General features: G+C 37.5%; 1 protein-coding gene across 5 annotated transcripts in view; it reads left to right on the top strand.

The window, feature by feature from the left end:
• Window positions 1–23,202, top strand: part of col15a1b (collagen, type XV, alpha 1b) — a 52,761-nt gene that overhangs the window by 6,021 nt on the left and 23,538 nt on the right. For 4 of the 5 annotated variants that reach the window (XM_077615964.1, XM_077615963.1, XM_077615962.1 and 1 more), the window contains exons 1-6: window positions 10,144–10,660; window positions 16,173–16,360; window positions 16,608–16,817; window positions 18,783–18,935; window positions 21,715–21,789; window positions 22,064–22,159. In XM_077615964.1, the coding sequence (XP_077472090.1) occupies window positions 10,318–10,660; window positions 16,173–16,360; window positions 16,608–16,817; window positions 18,783–18,935; window positions 21,715–21,789; window positions 22,064–22,159 (1,065 nt within the window). In that variant the 5' untranslated portion in view covers window positions 10,144–10,317. Of the gene's footprint in view, window positions 1–10,143; window positions 10,661–16,172; window positions 16,361–16,607; window positions 16,818–18,782; window positions 18,936–21,714; window positions 21,790–22,063; window positions 22,160–23,202 lie in introns of those variants that run through there. The other variant, XM_077615965.1, reaches the window with a different exon arrangement.

Below are 23,202 nucleotides of genomic sequence, written 5' to 3'. Positions count from 1 at the left end.
AAAATGTGTTTAGATCACGTCATCATCACTTTCCAAAAACATCGGAAACTAGTTGACAGTCTTTCAGTCATAACAATGGAGAAACCCCGACTAAATGAGATGGATCAGCTGCCCTTTAGTAACAATAAATAACCTAACAGGATGTGAAAAATCCCTTGAAGTTGATTGCCCATTAAGCTTTTAATGAAGCCAACATGATTGTCACAACTTGCTGTTGAGACTTCTAAACAATAGTTGTCAAGTGAGCAATCTATATTGGTGCTCTGCCAATGACACCGTGCACCAAAAATGAGATAATATTTTCCTCTTAAATTTTCTCAGAAGGTTGTCTTTCATTGCGCACAGTAAGAGTCTGTCGCCAACCAGATTGCTCCACTTTCTTCAGTGGGCACAAGCCATGCAAAAACATCACTGGATGAAACTCTTTGTGCTTTTCAGGGGGTGAAATTCGGGTGAGCGGACGGATGGCAGGGGTTTTTGACAAGTAGGATGGGATAAAGGTCCGAGGGACTCTGTGTCATGGCAACAAGTGCTCTGCAGATGGTCACCTCTGATCTCCGAAGGCCAAACAATGCATTCCTTTGTCTGCATTATACTCCAGGCCTTGCAGTGTGCTGTTGAGAAAGCAAGTGTCTTATGTGATCAAGCTTGACAATTGTCTTAATAACCTAACACTCAAGGGCTGCTGGTAAAAACATGGCCTGTCTATGATCTGCTTCCATCTAGTAATTGGGTTTTGTTTTTAGTATTTGTTTTGATTATGTCTGGCAGACATATTGGCTTATTGTCACCTGCACTGTTTGGTCTGGACTAAACCCAAAAAAGTTAGTGGTGGAAACCTTTTGAGCTGGTGTGAATACAACCCAGTGAACTATGGTAACAACGGTACTCGGACGTTTCGTCAAAAGACGTTTGGTCCTCGGACGTTTGGTCCCCGGACGTTTGGTCGACTGGACGTTTGGTAGAACGGACGTTTGGTCGCCGGGTTGTTACTGATGAAACCAGCTCTCAAAATTATAACCATGAGAGAGAGAGAGTGAGTTTAATATCTAAATATCTAATATCAAAATATCAACAGTAAACGCTGTCATAATTTGACAGCGAGCGAACCCTGCGACCAAACGTCCGTTCTACCAAATGTCTGTTCTACCTAACGTCCGTTCTACCAAAAGTCCGGGGACCAAACGTCTTTCGACGAAACGTCCGGTCACGGGTAACAACTGTCTTGAAACCTCACCGTATAGGTGTTTTTGGTTCTGTTCCAAGATGGAAAAGTGACTGCAACGGGGTCCGAACCTGTTCTGAAATCACACAGATTTTTGCAGAAATCAGGCTTCCGTAGCCACCGGCATTATGGTTTGTTTGGTTTCTTCGCATCGCAGTCTGTGGTGAGCAGTGTGTCGGTTAACATGAGTTGGGGTATATTGTGAAGCAATGGATATTTGGGTTGACACCAACATATGGACATTTGGAATATGAACAATATTGACATGCTCAAGTGCCATTGTTTAGCGTCGAGGTCAATTCACCCGGACAATGCATCTCCGTACGTGTACATATGTTGGTTGGCAATTTAAATTAAAATAGATAGAGAAATAAAATCTTTTTTGTGGATGCTGTCAATGCATTACCAAATTAAATATTTATTTGCTAGTGCGCTTACATGTCAAAATTACAGTAGTTCACCTACACACCTGGAGACTGTACCTTGCTTGCATTTAATTTTGGGTATGTAGTAGATAGGTTGTAGACTACATATGCTGTATGTTCACAACATCATCTTGGTCATGTTAATGTGGAATTTGTGAGCCTCTGTCTTTTCTGATTAAAATGCAGCACTGGCATTATAATGCAGCTTGATTTTTCAATGTGAAGTTCTTATCTGTATGCCTAAAGGGGAAGGTCATGTTGTGCCTGTCAATAATCAGCACAAAACACAAATCTGCATTATTATAATTTAGGTTTGACGTTTTGTTATAATGGGTTTCATTAACATGGGGAAAATTTCCTTGTATTTTTATTGGTTTTTTTTTCCAAATATCACTTATTGTGCTAAATATTTCCAGAATATTGCATTACATTAATTGAATGCACTTGAATTGAATTTGGTAACTATTGTAATGATGCCCACACAATGAAGCCCGGTAGATTGGTGGTTAACATGTCAACCTCACAAATCTGAGATTGAGGTTTCGATCCCAGGTCCACACCTACCTGTGTGGAGTTTACATGTTCCCCCTGGGGTTGCATGGGACTTTTCTCCGGGTACTCCGCTTTCCTCCCACATTCCAAAACATGCGCTCTAGGCTAGTTGAACACTCTAAATTGCTCCTAGGTATGAGTGTCAGCGTGAATGGTTGTCCGTCTCCTTGTGCCCTGCGATTTGCCCGTCACCAAATAAGTGTTTGCCCCCGCCTCGTGCCCGAAGTCACCTGGGATAGGCTCCCGCATCCCCTGCGACCAAATGAATAAAGGAATATCCAAATAATTAAAATCATAGTATCATCATGAAATTGATGATTTACACCTATTAAGGTAATTTAAGGGGCCGCCCGGTGGTACGAGTGGTTAGGGCGTCGGCCTCACAACTCTGGGTTCAAATCCAGGTCACATCCCACCTTTGTGGAATTAGCATGTTCTCCCCGGGCCTGCGTGGGTTTCTTCTGGGTACTCCGGTTTCCTCCCACATTCCAAAAACATGCATGGTAGGCTGATTGGACACTTTAAATTGCCCCTAGGCATGAGTGTGAGCTTGAATGGTTGTTTGTCTCCTTGTGCCCTGCGATTGGCTAGCCACCGATTCAGGGTGTCCCCCGCCTCTGGCCTGGAGTCAGCTGTGATAGGCTCCAGCACCCCCCACGACCTTAATGAGGATAAAGCGGTTCAGAAAATGAGATGAGGTCATTTAAGATGACAAAACAGGCGCCATCAGCGGTACAACACAGTTCTCACTTTTCGACTTATCTAAATTCTTTGTCAAATAATTCTTTTAAGATCCTTTATAACATTAAGGAAACAATAAATTATAACTTAAAAAACAGTCAACATAATTTTGTTAACTCATCCAGCTGAAAGTGCTCTCATTGAAGATGCTGATGTTGGTGTGGTGACAATTGTAAAAGTCAAAGAAAAGGTCCTGGATCAGGACTCATGGCATTGTTTGCAGGGTCAAATGTTTGGGTTAATCCTGGCCTTGGGGAGGCATCCACTTGCGATAACCTATTTTCACCTTTACCCTAAATATTCTTTTTGTTCCCTCCTGCTTTAAAGATCAGTTTTGCTTGTGTCACATCAAAATTCTAACAGTGTTCAAATTGTGGCAAGTATCAACATAAGGAAAACCTATACAGATCAGGGTCCACTTTTAACCAATTTCAATTTATTATTTTACTACTGCCACTTTACGTTCTGGAAACAGTTAAATAAGTTCAACCCAAGCCAAAAATGACACTTAAAATTTCTTTACTCTTGTGTTCACATCACATGCCTCATGCCAGTTTTAGTTGTTTCTATTTTCTGAGTGTCGTGTCTCCTTCCTGCACACAGTGATATATTTTCTTCTTCCTTTGGACTTTCTAAAAAGAGCTGCTCTGCCCTTCCTGACTGAACATGGTCAAGAAATATGAAATGAAAACACATCGTAGGGGGAGGGGAAGAGAGCGGGGAAGCTGGGGGAAGTGCATGAGAAAAGTTAGGTTTCAACACTGGTGTCATTGATTAATGGCTGCGCATGTGTGCAAATGTGTGTGTAGTGTAAAAGCAAGAGTGAATGAGGGTAAATGAGAGAAAGACGTATCCCATTACCTGAGAACAGGTCCTTTCTGTTTGACCTTTGTACCCTTCCGTTCATGGTTCTGCTTTATTTGAATATATAGACAGTGATGTACAGTCTTCCCTCGATTACCGCAACTTCACTTATTGCGAATTCACTTCTTTGCAATTTTTTTACTGCTATTAATTTTTTTATATTTTTTATTTTTTTAGTTCATAAAAATTTTAAAATCCACGCTGAAACTCAAAGCCACTCCTGCTAATAGGATTCTGCATTGAAGACAAAAAAGGTAGTTATAAAAGGGGTGACCCTACTTCGCGATTTTTCGATTATCGCGGCCATTAATTAACCGCGATATTCGAGGGATTACTGTATTTTTACTTTTTTGGGTCATGCTTTAATTGACACATCTATTTGGGGTTCGGATCTTGGCTCCAGCCTCTATGTGTAAGTTTTGCATGCCTCCTCATACGTCTCAAAACGTGCATTAATTCAAGATGCTGAATTTTCCATAAGTATGATTTTAAGTGTAATGTGTCGTTTTTTTCCCTTCTTTGTCCCATTCTATTCCTGGACAATTAGTTCAGGAGTGCACTTCTCCCACAAAGTCATGTTGTTGTTATACAAAAATCTGCACTGAAAATGGGTGAATGAATGCTTGCTTAATGTTCAGTATGCTGTTTTGTATTAAGAAAGTTAGTTCCAATCAAAATTTGTCTGAGATGTCATACCTTTTACCAAAGAAAAGAACTGTAGGCAGGTATCCCCGTATCAAATAGCATATTTAAGGTGAAAAAATCATTAAAATGTATTGACATCAGTACTGACAAATTTCAGCACTCAAATTTTTGGAGTCCTTGAGTTTGTTCCTGTCCTGAATTGTTTTTTATGACCGCTAGAGGGTAATAAGACCCCGTGTTTGGGTCAATTCTGCTGGGCAACGGTACACCTCAGATGTATTGCAATACGTACTTTCTTTTCTATTGCATAAATGTCGACTGTAAAAGTAACTATTCCAGTTCTAACCATTTGAGAGAAAAATCTAAAAATAAAACACCATTAATACACTTTACATTGTGTCTGTGATGCCAGCAATCTTTAACATTTTCAAAATATGGGCTTCAAAGCCATTTTACAGGTCATAATAAATTTATATTAGTTACTCTGATTGGTTCTGACAGTAAACCAATTAGAGTTCTTAGTCATAATTGTTGGGTAGAGCGGAAAGTGAGAGGGAGGTGAAGGGGTTACTTTCCCTGGAATCCAGAGGCCCTAAATGGGGTCACCCTTAATGGACAGTGGCTCTGACTCAATGTTTAAGTGTTTATAATCTACCACCAATTGTATTTTGAAGGAAGTCATTAATAATGTTGCTGTGGCTTGATTTAATAACATATTTATTTATTTTATTTATCAATATTGCTAATTTAGTGTTATTTATTCATTTATTTCACTGTTTAATGTCAGCTGTCTTTCAAATGTGTGAAGTGTGAAGCACTTGGGGATCTTTTGATTAATTTAGGGCCATAAAAATACACTTTCCTTGCCTTTTGTGACTATAGAGAAATTGGATTGGATTGGATTGGATAACTTTATTCATGCCGTATTCGGGAAATTTCATGTACAATTGTTGAGATGAGTATTATAAGTAAATGTATGGTTGCTTCTTTCACAGCACTACTGCAATGGAAATCTTATTTACCAAATTTTCGTTAGCTATCATTCTGGGTGGATGAGACAAGGATAGTTCATCTGTTTAAGCCAACCCATTGCAGCTCACTCTCTTATCTGAACTAACAAATCCCTAAAGTAACCTTAAAAGCCTAGCAGACCACCCCAGACTTTCTATCCCTCCTCTGTGACTAATCCACAAGGATTCGAGCCAAAGGCCAGTTTCCTCAGCCACACTAAACCTATCATCTGCTCCATTAGAGGGTATCCGACCATTCTTCCCATTATCTATTAGTGTATTCTAACAACAATCGCACCCTGGTTTCACCATTCAGACAATTAGTCATTTCAATAGCCAGTGCTTATTCCAACGGCTTATATGCGAGAAACCCATACTACAATCTCAAGTAGACACCTTTGTACACATGGGTTGGAATTGATTACAAACCACTTTTAAAATGGTATAACATTAATTTGAACACAATGTTCCATACATTATGATACACTAGTCACTAGTGTATCATACATAATATATAGACACTACATACTGACTAGTTTTAAGAACATCTGCGTCATAAATCTGAGCTTTCAATGTCTTCCCTTTTCTTTTATAAAAAAATATTTGACAATTTGGCTGAATTAGGAATCCCTATGTTTGCCATCACTACGTCACCAAAATCAACCCCACAAAAACCATCTACTGGGCTCATAAACATTTTTCCTGTTTTCCTTAAATGGCCTTATCGAAAGTAATGCCCCTTAAATTGTTGTACAAGTAGTTAGATTAGAACGGAGGTCTCCAAACCGGTCCTCGAGGGCCGCTGTGGGTGCTGTAGTAGTAGTAATAGTAGTAATGACAGTAGTAGTAATAGTAGTAATGCCAGTAGTAGTAATAGTAGTAATGCCAGTAGTAGTAGTAGTAATAGTAATAATGCCAGTAGTAGTAGTAGTAATAGTAGTAATGCCAGTAGTAGTAGTAGTAATGCCAGTAGTAGTAGTAGTAATAGTAGTAATGCCAGTAGTAGTAGTAGTAGTAATAGTAGTAATGCCAGTAGTAGTAGTAGTAATGCCAGTAGTAGTAGTAGTAATGCCAGTAGTAGTAGTAGTAATGCCAGTAGTAGTAGTAGTAATGCCAGTAGTAGTAGTAGTAATGCCAGTAGTAGTAGTAGTAATGCCAGTAGTAGTAGTAGTAATGCCAGTAGTAGTAGTAGTAATGCCAGTAGTAGTAGTAGTAATGCCAGTAGTAGTAGTAGTAGTAATGCCAGTAGTAGTAATGCCAGTAGTAGTAGTAGTAGTAGTAATAGTAGTAGTAGTAATAGTAGTAATGCCAGTAGTAGTAGTAGTAGTAATAGTAGTAATGCCAGTAGTAGTAGTATTAATAGTAGTAATGCCAGTAGTAGTAGTAGTAGTAGTAGTAGTAATAGCAGTAATGCCAGTAGTAGTAGTAGGAATAGTAGTAATGCCAGTAGTAGTAGTAGTAATAGTAGTAATGCCAGTAGTAGTAGTAGTAGTAGTAATAGTAGTAATGCCAGTAGTAGTAATAGTAGTAATGCCAGTAGTAGTAATAGTAGTAATGCCAGTAGTAGTAATAGTAGTAATGCCAGTAGTAGTAATAGTAGTAATGCCAGTAGTAGTAATAGTAGTAATGCCAGTAGTAGTAGCGGTACTAGTGGGTGTTTTGTTATACATCCACTAGATGGCGCTCTCGTAGTAGTAGTAGTAGTGGTTAGGGGTTGTGTTATACATGAACTAAATGTAGCTGAGCTAAAGGGAGTTTCAGACAATAATTAACCAGTATTGATCCATATACAAGCTGCATCAAATTATAAGGTGCACTGCCGTCTTTAGTTACACCTTATAGTGCAAGTAATACAGTAGCCGGAAAGAAAGCAATGGACATGAACAACTGATATCAAAAACATCTACCATCTAACATAATACGCGTGAAGCCCAATTCAAACCTGTTCATTATATGCTTATCAATAGCTTTACATCTACGCATACCTGTATGTGTCTTTACTGAGATTAGCACTTTTGCAATTCTGTAAATGGTGTCAAATATGAACTTGAATTATTTCACAACAACACAATCCGATGATCATGTCATGTAGCTGGCTGACATGATCATTGAGCCTCAGCACCAAATTTACTTGTGTCCGTCAACCTCATTTTGAAGATATTCACACCCCCACTCTAATTTCCTAGAGCTATGGTCACAGTTATGAGTACAAAGCTTCAAACACCGGCTCCAGCACCCTGTGTGCAGGTTACACACTCTTCCCGTGCCTGGGTCGCTTCTCTCTGGCCTCTCCGGTTTCACCCACATTCCCAAAACATGCAAGGAAGGTTGTTTGGATGTGCTGAATGGTCCATTGGTATGACTCGTCTTTATATTTTTGTTCTGCGATTGGTTGTCAACTAGTTGAGACTGGAACCCACCTTCTGCCTAAAGTCAGCCGGGGCTCCAGAATTCCTCTGAGCCTTGTGAGGATGAGTGGTACAGATAATGGATGGCGAAATAATCAAATCATATCGTTATTCTCTGTTTTGAGCTGGTTTTCCTGTATTTGAGATCACACACCTTGGGGTTTGTTGTGGGTGTTTCAACCCCTAAAATACTCAATATCTCTAATCTATCACCTGAGCTTAAAAATTCTTGTTGTATTATTAAAGTTGCTATTTCAGTTGGATTCAACATTTGGACAGACTGTTATTTCTGGTAAATCTTACCACATTTATGACCTACATCTTAAATATCAAATTCCGATATGAGAGACATATCGGTTGACTTTTTTTTAATGTCATTGCTTTAGATTTATTCACCATTTGTATATTTTAAAATAATTTCTTTTACACTACATAGATATACACATATACACACGCACACACACACATACACACATACACACACACACATATACACACATATACACACACATACACACATTAACACACATTAACACACATATACACACATACACATATACACACATACACACATTAACACACATATACACACATACACACATATACACACACATGCACACATATACACACATATACACACGCAGACACACACATACACACATTCACACATACACACATACACACATACACACATGAACACATACACACACATATACACACATATACACACATACACACACATACACACACATACACACACATACACACATTAACACACATATACACACATATACACACATATACACACACATGCACACATATACACACATACACACGCAGACACACACATTCACACACATATACACACATTCACACATACACACATTCACACATACGCACATTAACACACACATACACACACATATACACACATACACACACATATACACACACATACACACATATACACACACATACACACATACACACATTAACACACATACACACATACACACATTAACACACATGCACACATATACACACGCAGACACACACATTTACACACACATACACACATTCACATATACACACATTCACACATACACACATTCACACATACACACGTTAACACACACATACACACACACTCACACATACACACACACACATTCACACACACACACACATTCACACGTACACACATTTATATATATACTATATATATATATATATATATATATATATATATATATATATATATATATATATTAACCATGTGGTTACCATTGCTTATGTATATGGTTATTTATTTTGTTTCTTTTGTAAATATGGGATTCATAACATGATGATTGATTGTTAATTAGAAAGTGGAGAAGGGGTGTAGGTTAAAATAGTTTTTTTAATTCTTAATTCTACTCCTTCTTTGGGCATACTAACTAAATTATGTTGTTAATATTATTGTGCTGACTATCGTTTTTGTTAACCTAAGTGTGTTATTGGTTTTGTCAGATTTCAGATTGCTTGTTTGCTTATTTGATAGTTTGTTTTTTCTTTATTCATTCTCTTTTTATGTCTACTGTATTTTTTCATATTTTTTCTCCTGGAACTCCAAAATACAGCATTCAAATCACAATCAAGTCAAATCATGGGTTTTTGATTGAACCTAGTGCGTTTTGACTTGCAAATTTGGATTATTTTGCCACCCATAGGAACCGAACGCTGGCATAAACCCAGTAACACTTCTAGGAGCATGTTAGAGTACATATAACTTCAACATAAGTTTTGGATGTTACTTCTTTATCGTTTGCGCTCAAAAGCCTTAATGGTAATGTGTTGACATTTTGTGAACATAGCCAATCGTGTGAAAGTGTCAACACAGTGAAAGACTGGATCAGTGTCGATCCCATCTCTTGCATCAACGTTTATTGCACTAGGCTTTAACCCACCATAACCACAATTTAGTACCTGCTACATTTTCCTCCAGGTGCATACAGATTACAGTTGACTTCTAGCCTATATGTAAAACAGAGAAAAAGCTAAATTGTATTGTTCATTCACGTAGGACAGTTAAATGATTCGAGTGTGCAAAACACTGCATGAGGAAGAGAAGGAAAGAGTAATGAGCTCTCTCTCAAATCTGTCCTTCCACCCGAGTGAACGGACAAGGGAGTGAAAATCAGGTCTGCTGTGTTGTGGAGTGCTAAATGAGGGGGAGTCACTAATTGCAGAGTGAGGCGGGGAGGGGAGTGAGGCAAAAAATAGAGGGTGGTTAAAAACCATGGGAATAGATGAAGCAGGAACAGTGAGAAGGCAGAAGATTGCTTACATTTCTTCATCTTTTGGACCTTTTGTTATTGACTCTGCATGTTCAGCGTTTTGGAGAAGTCCATCATTCCTCAACTTCACCAGAGCCATCTTGTTGTACTTTTGTGCACACAGAGGGGACAATGGGTGCACTTTGCATCTCTCTTGTTCTTTTCCTCCTCTTGTGCACACCTATCCAAGCGCAGTGGTGGAAAATCTTCTGGTCTAGCCCCGAGAGCACCCCGAGCCCCTCTACCCTATCCTTAACTTCACCGAGCCCCTCGGGAATGCGAGGGACAAAAGAATGGGAGGCAAAGGAGGAAGAAACAACGGGAATTATTTCCAGTAGTGTCATCCCGACTGACACTGAGATGACTATTCTCAACCCAGAAGGGCCCACGTCTTTCCGGGGAACGCAACCTACAGATATGATGACAGTACTGATGACCAGATCCCATTTCAAACCACTGAGACACTGGAAAAGTGGTGAGTGCACAACCTCGAGAGTATTAAACAACAGTTACATTAGATTTTGACATGAAATTGTGGCTCGTTATCATTGCAATCGATAAATGATTTATAATAAGATCCGGGTGACTTCACTTCTTGACCAAGATGATAAACCCTTCTCTCAAACTCAACCCTGCATTTTATTTTATTTCGTTTTTTGATTTAGTACTTTTTGCGATTAGATGGCGACCAATTCAGGGTAAGCAGCTCGGAGAATAAATCATTTTTTAAAAATATTATTTTGGGGTTGTGGCATGGTATCATGGTTATTATGACTTTTTTTCTCCCAGACTATATTTCCTAAATTGTATCATAAAAGATCATCGTTAGTTTCATTAGATTTTCCACAAATATTTAAATCAATATGTTAGAGGCTTTTTTTCCTCATTCTACTAGTTATATCATTGAAGATGTTCTGACTCCAGTCCCAACTGGATTCATAAGTTTATGCACGAGTCTAGTTGTGGCAACACTGATTTTGTACTTGTACTAGAGCACTGGTGGGCTACGTCCTAAAAAATCGTATTAAGATGAATGTCTTCTAATGCAACCAGAAGAGTCCAATTACAAACACTTCAATGCGAGAGAAAAAAATGTTGATGTTCAAGTTGCACCCCGCATTTAATCTTGAAACACAGGGAGAAATAATCACAACAGTGATGCGTTGTTGTTTCTTCAATCCAACTTTTACTGTTATGAGGAAGATCTCCCGTGTTTGCCAAGCTATGTGCTAAGGCATCAATAATCGAATACCGATACTTTTTAACATGCCACACACTTGCCATGTGGATCAAGGGATCAACAATCGAACACCGATAAACACATCCAATCCAAACTCGTTGTACATTCTCAACATGCAATCGTTAATAACTTAAAATCTGTAGCATGTCACACTCATGAATGAAAATAATAACGCGCATCTTTAACTAACAACGAATCACTTTGGAGTACCTTTTGGCCAATTAAAATGTGTTAAATAGAATAATGGACATAGAACAATATCCGATAGTCTACTGGGTACATTTATATAGTTTTAGATACTGTGACTCAGACTTCATTCCTTCTTGAAGCGCTCGCTTTTGCTTCGGTAGCATGCTGGTATGTGACATAGCCGTTCCCTGATGTGCATTGCACTAAATCTTTGGGAGCCTGAGAAATCTACGTCGAGTGGGCCAAACAGCGGGAAGCTTTTGTGTGGCATGACAGGGTCAAGGTGGGTTTAAAAGGTTATGTGCGGGAACACGGAGGGGGTGGGTTTTTATAAATCTGGCCAAGCTGATCAAGCATTCATGTGGCCAACATGATGAGGATTAGGTGTAATTTGAGAGACTTAGAGTAGAAATTGTGGCTCAAAGTTAGTTTAATGGCTGACAGATTAATGGAAAAGATGCAACTTCTGATTGAAGCAACGTTTTTTTGATGAAGCATTAACTCTAGTCTCCTGAATAAAATGTCCACAGGTAAGGGACAGCTTTTGCAGGTCACAAATGTACTGAATTGGTGAATGGACAGACATTAGTCTTTATTAAGGCAATGTCATATGTTTTGGCATGCATTCAAAAATGAGATCAAGGATTTTGCATTTCAGTCGTTTTCAAATTTCTCAGGGTAGAAATGTTTTTATTTATTTATGGAGAGAGCTTAGTGTGACTCAGGTTCTGGATGCTAATGTGTTTATTCACATTGGTCAGAGAGATGCTGTGACTTGAAGAGGTTAAAGTCTTAATGATTTTGGACATGGGGCTGCAAGTACCACATTTGCAAGGATTTTGATTTGGAGATGGATGGCCCCAATTTGTGTCCTACTGTGGAAAAATGTGTGTGTATATATATATATATATATATATATATATATATATATATATATATATATATATATATATATATATATATATATATATATATACACACACACACACATATATACACACATTATATATATATGTATATATGTATGTATATATATATTATATATATACATATATGTGTGTGTGTGAATATGTATATAGGTATAAGTTTTAAAGGAAAAAAGGTGCGTTAATAAGATGCTAACCCATTACAGACTAGCACAAGAAATGCAGCACATTTTTTATGTGACATCTACCCATCTTGACGATGAAATTCACTTCATTTTTCTGATGTTCATACTCATCAATAAGTAATCACCTTTTAAAGGGATTTATTATCTCATTTTATAGATCAATGTCGTTTTTTTTTATTAAATGATTTGTTTCCCAACCACTGTGCCGCGTCACAATGTTGTGGTGTGAGCTATGGTCAAGTGTGCCGCAGGAAATTACAAGAACTATACATTGTAATATTAAAATTTGTAATTACGGGATCAAAATTAAAATATGATGAGCAATAAGTCCATATAGTATTACAAGTTTCAAATCGTAATATTACAACATTAAAGACGTTTTGTTGCTTATTTTTAATGTAACGTCAACTGGATGTTGCTTGACTTCAAAGGCATAAATTTTTGGCAAAGTGCACCAGGCCCATGAATTCGATGATTAAGAGAAGTTTTGGGGTTAACATTGGCCTCATTGCGATTGTTCATTTGTGATGCTCGAGGTTAGAGAGGGGATTAGGACGTGTTTTGTGTCAATATAAGAGTTTTAATTAAATAGAACAGTTTCAATTAAAAGAATTTCAGCTGGTGGTGTGCCTTGAGATTTTTGCAAAGCAAAAAGTGTTCCACAGCTAAAAATTGTTTTTAAAAAAAGACATTGGTTTACAATTGCAATTGCCGGTAACAATGTTGCAAATCTTTACAAAGATTAGAAGAAGCTGGCTTGCCATTATTCTCACATGCTTAGATGTCACAGTATTTCAATATGTAACGAAATACTGACGCAAAACATGGTCTTATTCTGATCATATGCACGACAGGATTTTTACCAAACAGAGTGAGACATTCATTTAAGGCTAACTAGATGTTATAAAATGTTGATAATACAAGAAAGTATTCATCTGTTCAACCCATATTTTTTAGAAACTGGTGATTTCAAGTGCAGTGTATCATGTGATTCATTGCTTCCGTCTACCGCAGTAAAAATGTTATTGTCAAGGTGGTGTGGATAAATGTTGTTAAAAGCAATAATCATTGTTTGCAATATTAAGTTTTTTTGGAGAAAAAAATCCCACTATAGACAGGAATGAAACATATAACATTCCAAATCAAATTTAATTAGAACTGAAAAAGATAATTGCATTTTAGCGGGTACACCAGAGTAATTTGGTATTTTAAAAATATATATATATTCAAGCATTCATTTCTCTTATCTTATTTAGGTCTTAAGGCAAGAAAAACTAATCGTAAATAACATGTTTTAGTTTTAGTTTGTGAAACCCCAAATTTGAAATAAACCAGCCACGCTGATGCATACATAAAGAGGACATAAAAGGAAGACAATGACAAGACACAGTTGTGTATACTAATCAAATCATGGACACATTTTAATAATAACGTACATACATTTTTCTTTGCATTGGCAACATCAACTCTACAAATGCTGAGCCCCTATTGTGGTATGAGTATTTCTATTATTATTGTTATTCTCCCTCTTTCTCTCCTTTTAGCAGAAACACTAAAGCTTCTAATCAGGTACGTTTCCAGTTGGTCAGGCTGATAAATTAGAGAACCCCAAATCCTTGGCATGTCTAGTGTAATCTGTAGCTTTTGTTCATATAGCTGAAAAACTAGCATGTGTGGCCCCCTGTCTAGCACCAGGCCCATGACTTCGATGATTAAGAGAAGTTTTGGGGTTAACATTGGCCTCATTGCGATTGTTCATTTGTGATGCTCAAGGTTAGAGGGGGGATTAGGACGTGTTTTGTGTCAATAAGTCCTCACTTGGGTAGCAACCGAGAATGTGTATGCGTGACTGTAGATATAAATACTGTAGCAGGGGTGATGTTGGCTGGAATGCAGGGGTGAGACTTGGTCACTCTGGGAGACAGGCTAAATGGTAGGGTGAAATAAAGAAAATGTGGTGCAATCTACACAAGTATACAAAAATGGTATAATTACCACACAACGGAAAAAAAATACAGTGAGTGGTACCTCTACTTACGAAATTATTTGTTTCAGAACTGGTTTCGTAACCGTTGTAAAGCCCCCAATATTACCCCGAAATCCATTAAAAATAATACAAGTATTACAGTTTTGCATGAAATACATGCAAAACATACCACCTAATGGTGTGGTGGTTCCACCGTCTGACTTTGGTATGGTTTCGATTGCTACTCAGTGACGGGGTGATTGTGAGCGTGAGTGGTTGTCTGTTTCATTGTGCCCTGCAATTGGCTGGCAATCAATTCAAGGTGTCCTCCACCTGTTGCTCCAGCATCCTCCGTGACCCTTGGAAAGGAAAGAGAAGAAAGTTATTTATTAAAACATGATAATACCTTTTCCATTGAGATGGATGGGGGATTTAGCTGACTAAACATGCAAAAACACACACATAACAATTTACAATTACCGTATATATTCGAGTATAACGCGCAAAATTTTGTACCCAAAAAACTGAAGCAAAGTTCAGGTGCGCGTTATAAACGAAACCCAAGTGAAACACTGCCCTCTGCCGGTGAAAAAGTCACCTCCGCGGCCGTTATGTATAAAGGGAGTCCTAAAACCTGTCTGCCAGATGGCGATAATCTACCTTTTACAAAAGCCAGCCCTCTCCAAATAGCGTTCACCAAGTTTATAGGGCAATAGTGGAAAAAATTAAAAGGTTGCCCCAGGGAAACGAGTCCGCCCAGGGAGCGCTATCCTTGCTCAAGAAGAATGGAATCAATTGTTTGCTGAATCTAAAGATGATGAATCAGACTTTGAAAAATGTTAAATATTATGATGATGAATTAGACATTAAGGATTTAAAATTGTAAATGCCATTTGAGAATTGTGTTCATATTGGTAGTAGTTTGTTTTACCATGTTTCCGTACCATATGTTGTTAATAAATGTTTTCTCATTGCAACATGTGTTCAGCATTTGCCAGTTACCAGTATTTGTGTAATCCTAGGTGTGAGCTGAGAAAAACTGGAAAAAAAATTAAACCAATTTTTAGTCACAAATTATGGATGCGCGTTATACACGGATGAGTGTGCGTTATATTCGAATAATGTTACATTTCATGAAATATCAATCCAACTCAATTACCCTTGGCAACTTTTCATATATTTCCTAAAATGTGCAAGGCAATTTTCCTCAAATTGGGTGTAAAGTGGAATAACAGCATGCTCCTTTTTTCACTATCACCATAACCTTCTTGGGCCCATAATACAAAGCTAAGAATATAGCTGCATTAAGTACACTAAGAAAAACTCAAGAAACAATGTGACGAAAGAGGTGCGAAGGCACGTGAATGGCTCTGAAAAAAATATTGGCTTCTGCATTGCGTCTGTGTATAGGATGCATTTAATGAATGACATGACCATGTTACTCCACACTTCTCAGGTTTGGCATTGTTTGTGTCTGTCAGAGCAAAGCTCCGGAGGTCATGTGGACTTGACAGCATTAATTGGCATGCCACTTCCTCCTTCTGTCTCCTTCACGCCTGGTTTTGAGGGGTTTCCAGCGTACCATTTTGGGCCCGAAGCCAACATAGGCAGGCTCGCCAAGTCCTTTGTCCCAGACCCATTCTACATTGACTTCGCCATCATCGTCACGGTAACAATTCAGAGTTTGAACTCTGACATGAATTTGTAAGCGTTCTATAAAAAAAAATCATAAACATTCTTGAGAAAAAATTAATTGATAACAAAGTGTAAAAAAAATGTAGTAATATATATGTGTAAAGAAATTTTCAGGCAACATTTTTAATTTCCTGGAACTTTTGTTACTTGACGTTTTTGCTGTTTTATTGGTTTGACTGTTTCAATAGTAATCAGTTATTTTTATATTTCATGTATATTAGATCCGGCCAGCGAGCCAGAGAGGAGGCACGCTCTTTGCCATCACAGATGTGCACCAAAAGGTGGTCGAGTTGGGCTTGGCCCTTACTCCAGTCCATGAAGGTTTTCAGAATATCTTATTATACTACACTGACAGCAAACAGCCATCCCATAGCCAAAAAGTTGCTGCCTTCAGTGTCCCAGAAATGACGGACCAGTGGACTCGCTTTACTGTAAGTAAAGTATACACTCTAATAATAATAGTAATAGTTAAAAAAAACAATGGGGATTTGTAAATTGATCTGATAAAGCATGTATATATTATTATTGAATTTGTAGCAGAAAATCAAAGAAGTGAATGCTTCTATTTTTTTCTCCATAATTTCAAAGCTAACGAGCTCCAATTCTGTAATGATCCGATTTTTTTCTCTGAAAATTGCTTTCTGTCAACTTACAGTGAAGGCAAGTGTTATTTTTTGTCATTGTTAGTGTTTTTATTTTTTGGAATCATGCATATTCTGGATTTTGTTTTCCTTTTGACACCAATCTCAATCCCAATTAGGATCATTCCAGAATTGGCGTACAATTTAGCTTTGAAATTATAGGGGGGGAAGTATTTAATTTTATGATAGGCTGATTGGACACTCTAAATTGCCCCTAGGTATGGGTGTGAGTGTGCTTGGTTGTCCGTCTCCTTATGCCTTGCGATCGGCTGGCCCCCGATTCAGGGTGTCCCCCACCTCTGGCCCAAAGTCAACTGGGATATGCTCCAGAACCCCCCGCGACCCTAATGAGGATGAAACGGTTCAGAAAATGAGATGAGATGACATTTTATGCAAAAAAATCTACAATTCAAGAATTAGACCAATCTTACATATTTACATATATATGTTCATTAACATGAATAAGAATATGTTCATTAATATGTGCTGTCCCTTATTAAATAAATAAATCAAAATCAAATCGAATTGGAGCACATTTTAGTGTTGAAATTATTGAACGAAATAATCCTTTACTTCTCCGATTTTCTGCTACAAATACAAAAATAATATATAATGAATGACCTTTATAACACGTAATAAGCTCACTTTGTAAATGCATGGAATATTTTTATTTTTACACTATATGGTGTGTATTGTTAGCCTTCTCACAGCAGTAGCAGCTAACCGTTACGGTTACTGCTTGGGGAAAAAAGTACCAAAACACTTTTGTCCATAAGTGATTTTTTTATTTATTTAATCATATGCACAACAGGGTTGCATGAGGTAAAGTGGATGTTCAAATAAGACTCTGTATGCTATAATGCGATCAAAATATAGGAGAGGCCATTTAATAGCTTTTCCCATTCTTTTTGAAAATTGATGTCAAATCCATCATATCATTGCTTCTTTTGCTACGCTAAAAAAAGTTATGGTGACAGTTTCCTGTTTGTGGTGCAACAGTTCCCACAGTTACAAGAAACAGCAATTAAAAAAAAGAACAATTAGATTTATCTAGATAGATTTATCTTAGATTTTATTTAATCTGATTTTCTTTGTTTTTTCTTTGTCAATTGGGATATGACAAGAGAAAAATTACATGGTATTCCAGACATAAATGGTATTTTAAAAACTACTTGTACGCATTCCTTTTTTGGACATGTAGAATTACTCAATCTATATGCATATGGTTTTTTTGGGTGGTCATCAATGTTCCCTCTAAGCTGCGCACGTGCGCAATTGCGCACTACTCTCGTCTTCTCTGCGCACAGCAAATCATATGGAGCGCACAAAATAAAATTCCAATTTTTTTTTTTAGCTGTGAGGCCGACGCGCGAACCACTCAACCGCCGAGCCGCCCATTCATAGATATTAATAATTACATTTTATTATTACTAAATCATTTATGTGTAGTAGACATACACCTGCTTATGGCAGGTGTGATACTGGTGTGTGCCTATAGCGAGCAATGATGATGTTGCTCACACCGGTACTCAGTGTGCTCAGGGAGGTTGTCTTTCTGCCCAGACAAACAAAAAATTAGAGGGAACATTGGTGGTCATAATGTGAAATCGTATGTATTGTAGATAGACATTACATATAAGATTATTTGAGCAAAAATATGATCACTCCAATTATTTTAGTGTGTGCGCCAGCAAAGGCCAAAGTACTAAACATCTCTTAGTGTTCATTCTTTCAATTTCTCTTTTGCCGTTATAGGTTGTTGTAGAGCACAATGAAGTGCGTCTCTACATGGACTGTGGTGAGGCTGAGAGAGAAACTTTTCACCGAAGACCAAAACGACTCACTTTTTCACAAAATGCAGGCATTTTTGTTGCAAATGCAGGAGGAACTGGCCTTGAGAAGTTTGTGGTAAGTGGAAAATTCATTCATCTTCCATACCGCACATCCTCGAAAGCTGATTTCGGGCGTAAGGCAGACTACGCCCTAGACCGGTCACCAGTCAGCCGTAGGGCATAAGTGGAAAATAGAAATGCATCATTCCCTCGAATTTCGCAGATAATGCAGACCAGACTTGGCCGCAATATTTAAAAAAAAACGCGAAGTAAGATCACCCCTGTTATTTCTACCATACTTGTTTTCCCGTCCATAAAACATAAAGCACTGTTAGCGTCTTCAAAGCTTGATGCTTGGCGAGCACTTGGTTGAGGATGTTCATTAACTCTTTGGGGCTCACTTCCAAACAAAACAGACATTTACATCTACTTGCATGTTCCATATTTGCCAACCAGCGATGCTATGAACAAGGAGACCCAAGTTGTGAGTGGTTAGGATACAAGACTAAAAATGAAGAAAATCTACTGATGAAAATACAAGAAGAATTTTACTGCGGGTGAAATGAAACAGACTTTTGAGGGCATCAAAACACACAATTTTAAAAATGACACACCCTGTACAAAACGATCTGTATCAATAGGCACTTCTTTAATAAGATTTTTTTTTTGTAATAGTTTATTCCTATAATTTGTTGGTTCGTGGTTGGTTAATGATTGAGAAAAAAAATCCATTCTTTCTGTGAAAGTAAAACGTCTTGTGTGGACAGTGCACACGTCAACCTTAGAAATACCCCGCCCGAACATCTCTTTGTTATATTTTACTATTAAAAGATAAATTTTCAAGAAAAAATTGTGTAACTGAATGTTACACAATTATATGCATATGTAAATACTCTAATCTATTAATATTTAAATAGAATGTACATCTAATTAATGTGTAAATAATTTAAATTCAGTACTCACCTGAAAATAGCTGTTCTCTGCTTAATCTTAATCCCAAAAAGGATGATGAGAGACATGTGCAGTCCAATTAAGGTGATGTGAAGATGATGATTGAGTGTGCAGGGTATTGAGAGCTTCATTCCAAGTCAGGTAAATTTGCTTCATCACATTCGAGAAGTGTCGTATGGTCAGCAGAGGGAAGTTGTGTAGGAGGTTTTGGGCGCACAAGGAGCATGGGGGTGAGGAGTTGTGATAGCTGTTCCTTTTTTGGTACAAATATGGTTTTGACAAGATGATTGCCAAATTCGATGGCTATGACCATGTTTTCATCTATCTCCGGCACACTTTGTTGCACACTGCGTGCCATATTGAAGCTCTCCTTCCAAGTACTAAGACCACGTTCTTGATCTTCATAGCATCATCATTTTGGGGGAAATTTAACTTCCACACCACATTATTGACGTAAGCACTGTAACTGTAATATTAAGGACAATTTGGGTTGGTGTTAAGGCATAGTGCAGACAAAACTACCAGTTGTAAATTTTGCGCATAATCATTGTAGGTTGCTCTATAGCAGTGGTAGGGAACATATGGCTAGGGAGCCATATGGGACGCTTTTGATGGGTACACTTTGGGAGTGATGGGAGACTTTAATGTACTTTAAAAGTGGTGGAGCATGACAAAAAATGCATATATTTCCATGTATTTTTACTTTTAAATTCTGAGTCTGGCTTTCATGGAATAACGTTTAAAATATGATTTTTTTATGGCTCTCTCTATTAAAAACATTCCCGACCCCTGCTCTACAGCACCAATAATATACTGTAAGTCATGAGCACTGAACATCCTTAGGAATCCAGACATTTACATTCCAAAGGATGTTGACATGGTTTGTTGACATCTTTTAGGTACAAACAAAGGGGAAGTGGGATGTGGAGTGGCTTCCGATGGGGAAAGGGTCCGCAAATGGGGAGTAAGATGTTGGATTAGGAAGTCAAACATCCCATTAAGATTAGTTTAGGTCAGATCAAAGGAATCCTTGGCATTATGGACAGTATATGTGTACAGACGTTTAAGGAACTTTTCTGTTCTCACATGATTGTGTCCAAAACCATAAAGGAAGGACACGTATGAAGAACTAACTTAGCAAACCCCACCGATCCCCCCAACCCTTGTGAAGTTAAACATGCGGAAAAGGAATTAATGAATTTATTTTACCAAGAAAAGATACTAAGACAGTCTTCTTCCTCCATTTTGTAAATCAGCTTGATAATTGTCATTCACTAAGTGACATTTTCCTTCAAGAGAATTAGTATGTTTGTACGTAATGAATGACGAAAAGGAATATCAATGGTTTAGCAGTCAAAACATTCAAATTTTTAGAAATTAAAGGTTTTTTTCTGAAGATAATTTACAAATCAACCCAAAGATATTAAATCTATCGTAAAACCATATTCATTCAACTGGAGTACCCAGAGAAAACCAATTTGAACCTAGGGCCCCAGAGCTGTGAGGCCGACGTGCTAACCACTCACACCGCCGGGCTGCATGAAAACATAAAAATATACATATACACACCCACACATGTAATGCCAATATTAGAAGGAACATGCACGTGAATTCCATGTTACTACAAATTTTACTTTGATCTCAACTACACCTATTAAACACAAAATGTATACATGCATTTAGTAAGCACTGATTGAAATATCAGATGCTACATGAACTAAATTCTTGAGCAACAGCCATGTCAAACCTTTGCTTCTTAAGACACATTGCTGCTGAAGAACAGAGAAAATACTTTCTATTCTAGGATGTATTCTAAAAGAAGCCTTCATCGTATGTATACTTACTATACTATACTTTTTACCATTACCATTTACCATTCATCAGTCTCTTTAACTTCTCTACAGGGAGTCATTCAGCAACTGGTAATCAAAGATGATCCCAGAGCAGCTGAGGAACAGTGCGAGGATGATGATCCAGATGTGAGAAGTACACAAAGTACAAAACATACATATATGCAGTAGTTCTCCAAGTGATCAGATGACCCTAATCCAATTATAAGAAATATATATTTCACCTGAAAACCAATACCATAGAAGAATTTCTGTGTGCATAAATAGTGAGATTCATTATATTTATTAAATTCCTCAAGTTCCAAATGACTGCCATGACATTGTTTTGCAGAAATATTATTGTATATATAAAATATATATTATTGAATCCAATAATAATAATAATATACAAATGTTGTTGAAGGCTTCTGGGTACACCAGTGGTGATGATGGTGTTGATAACAGAGAGACAGAAGAAGAAATAAAGAAAACAGAAGCAAATATACACCAAGCTCCACAGGTAATTGAAAGTTATTTTAAATTACATTTTTAGGGACACTACATGAATGTTTACTCATTCACTGCCATTTGACTATGATTCAGATCAAATCATCATTTCAACTGTGATGATTGCTGTTATAACAATTTATTTTTACAAGTAGACGTGGTTGTCTTTCTCTCTGCTGTGCTAATCTCACGTATTTACTTACTTCTTATTTATTGATTATTTATTTGTCTGTTTGTTGTTGTTATTAGTGCCCTATGTGGTGAAAGCTTTAAATCTCATTATAGTTCTAAAATGACAATAAAAGCATTCAATTCTTGACTAACGAATACAATCCAACCAATATTTAGATATGGAGTGTAAGGTACATTCCATTATTCATCATAATACAGTCATACCTCTACTTACGAATTTTTTTTATAGTGACTCAAGATATGAAAAAGATCCAAGTTACGAAATCCCTTAAAAAGTAAATGCATTTCCTTATCCGTTATTTCATTTTGAATTCCCCTTATTAAGCGATTAAAAAGCATACAAATGTGATGCAGCACATATTTTCACACACACACAGGGCACAAGTAAAAGTCTAGAATGTACTACAAAGTGGACGGCTTCCGGCTAGAATGGGCTCTTGCCGCCACCTGGCGCACAAACATGTATTACGTCTCCCAGTATAACGGCCATGGAGAAAACTGTTTCAGCGGCGCAGGGCACATTTTCATATGCTTTATCTTTTTAAAAATAATGTCCTCATAATTTTCTCTCATTTTTGTGTGTTTCCTCACATCTTTCATACAAAATTGGGACACTTTGACTAATTTTAAAGGGTTTAGTTGGTAGTTGTGTGAGGACCGTGGAACGAATTAGAGAATTTACACATAAAGTACACCTCTACTTACGAAATTTTCAAGTTACGGAAAAAGTTCTGGAACCAATTAATTTCGTGAGTAGAAGTACTATAACTGTAATAATGGGCTTCAAAAACATAAATACATGGTAGCAAGCTTTGCAATTCAGCTCAGCTACATGAATTAGTAAGTGATGATTGCCTGGCTTTG

This window comes from Stigmatopora argus, chromosome 12 (genome assembly GCF_051989625.1).
Source record: "Stigmatopora argus isolate UIUO_Sarg chromosome 12, RoL_Sarg_1.0, whole genome shotgun sequence".
In the NCBI taxonomy this organism is placed as follows: domain Eukaryota; kingdom Metazoa; phylum Chordata; class Actinopteri; order Syngnathiformes; family Syngnathidae; genus Stigmatopora; species Stigmatopora argus.
This window is presented reverse-complemented; position numbering and strand designations above follow the sequence as displayed.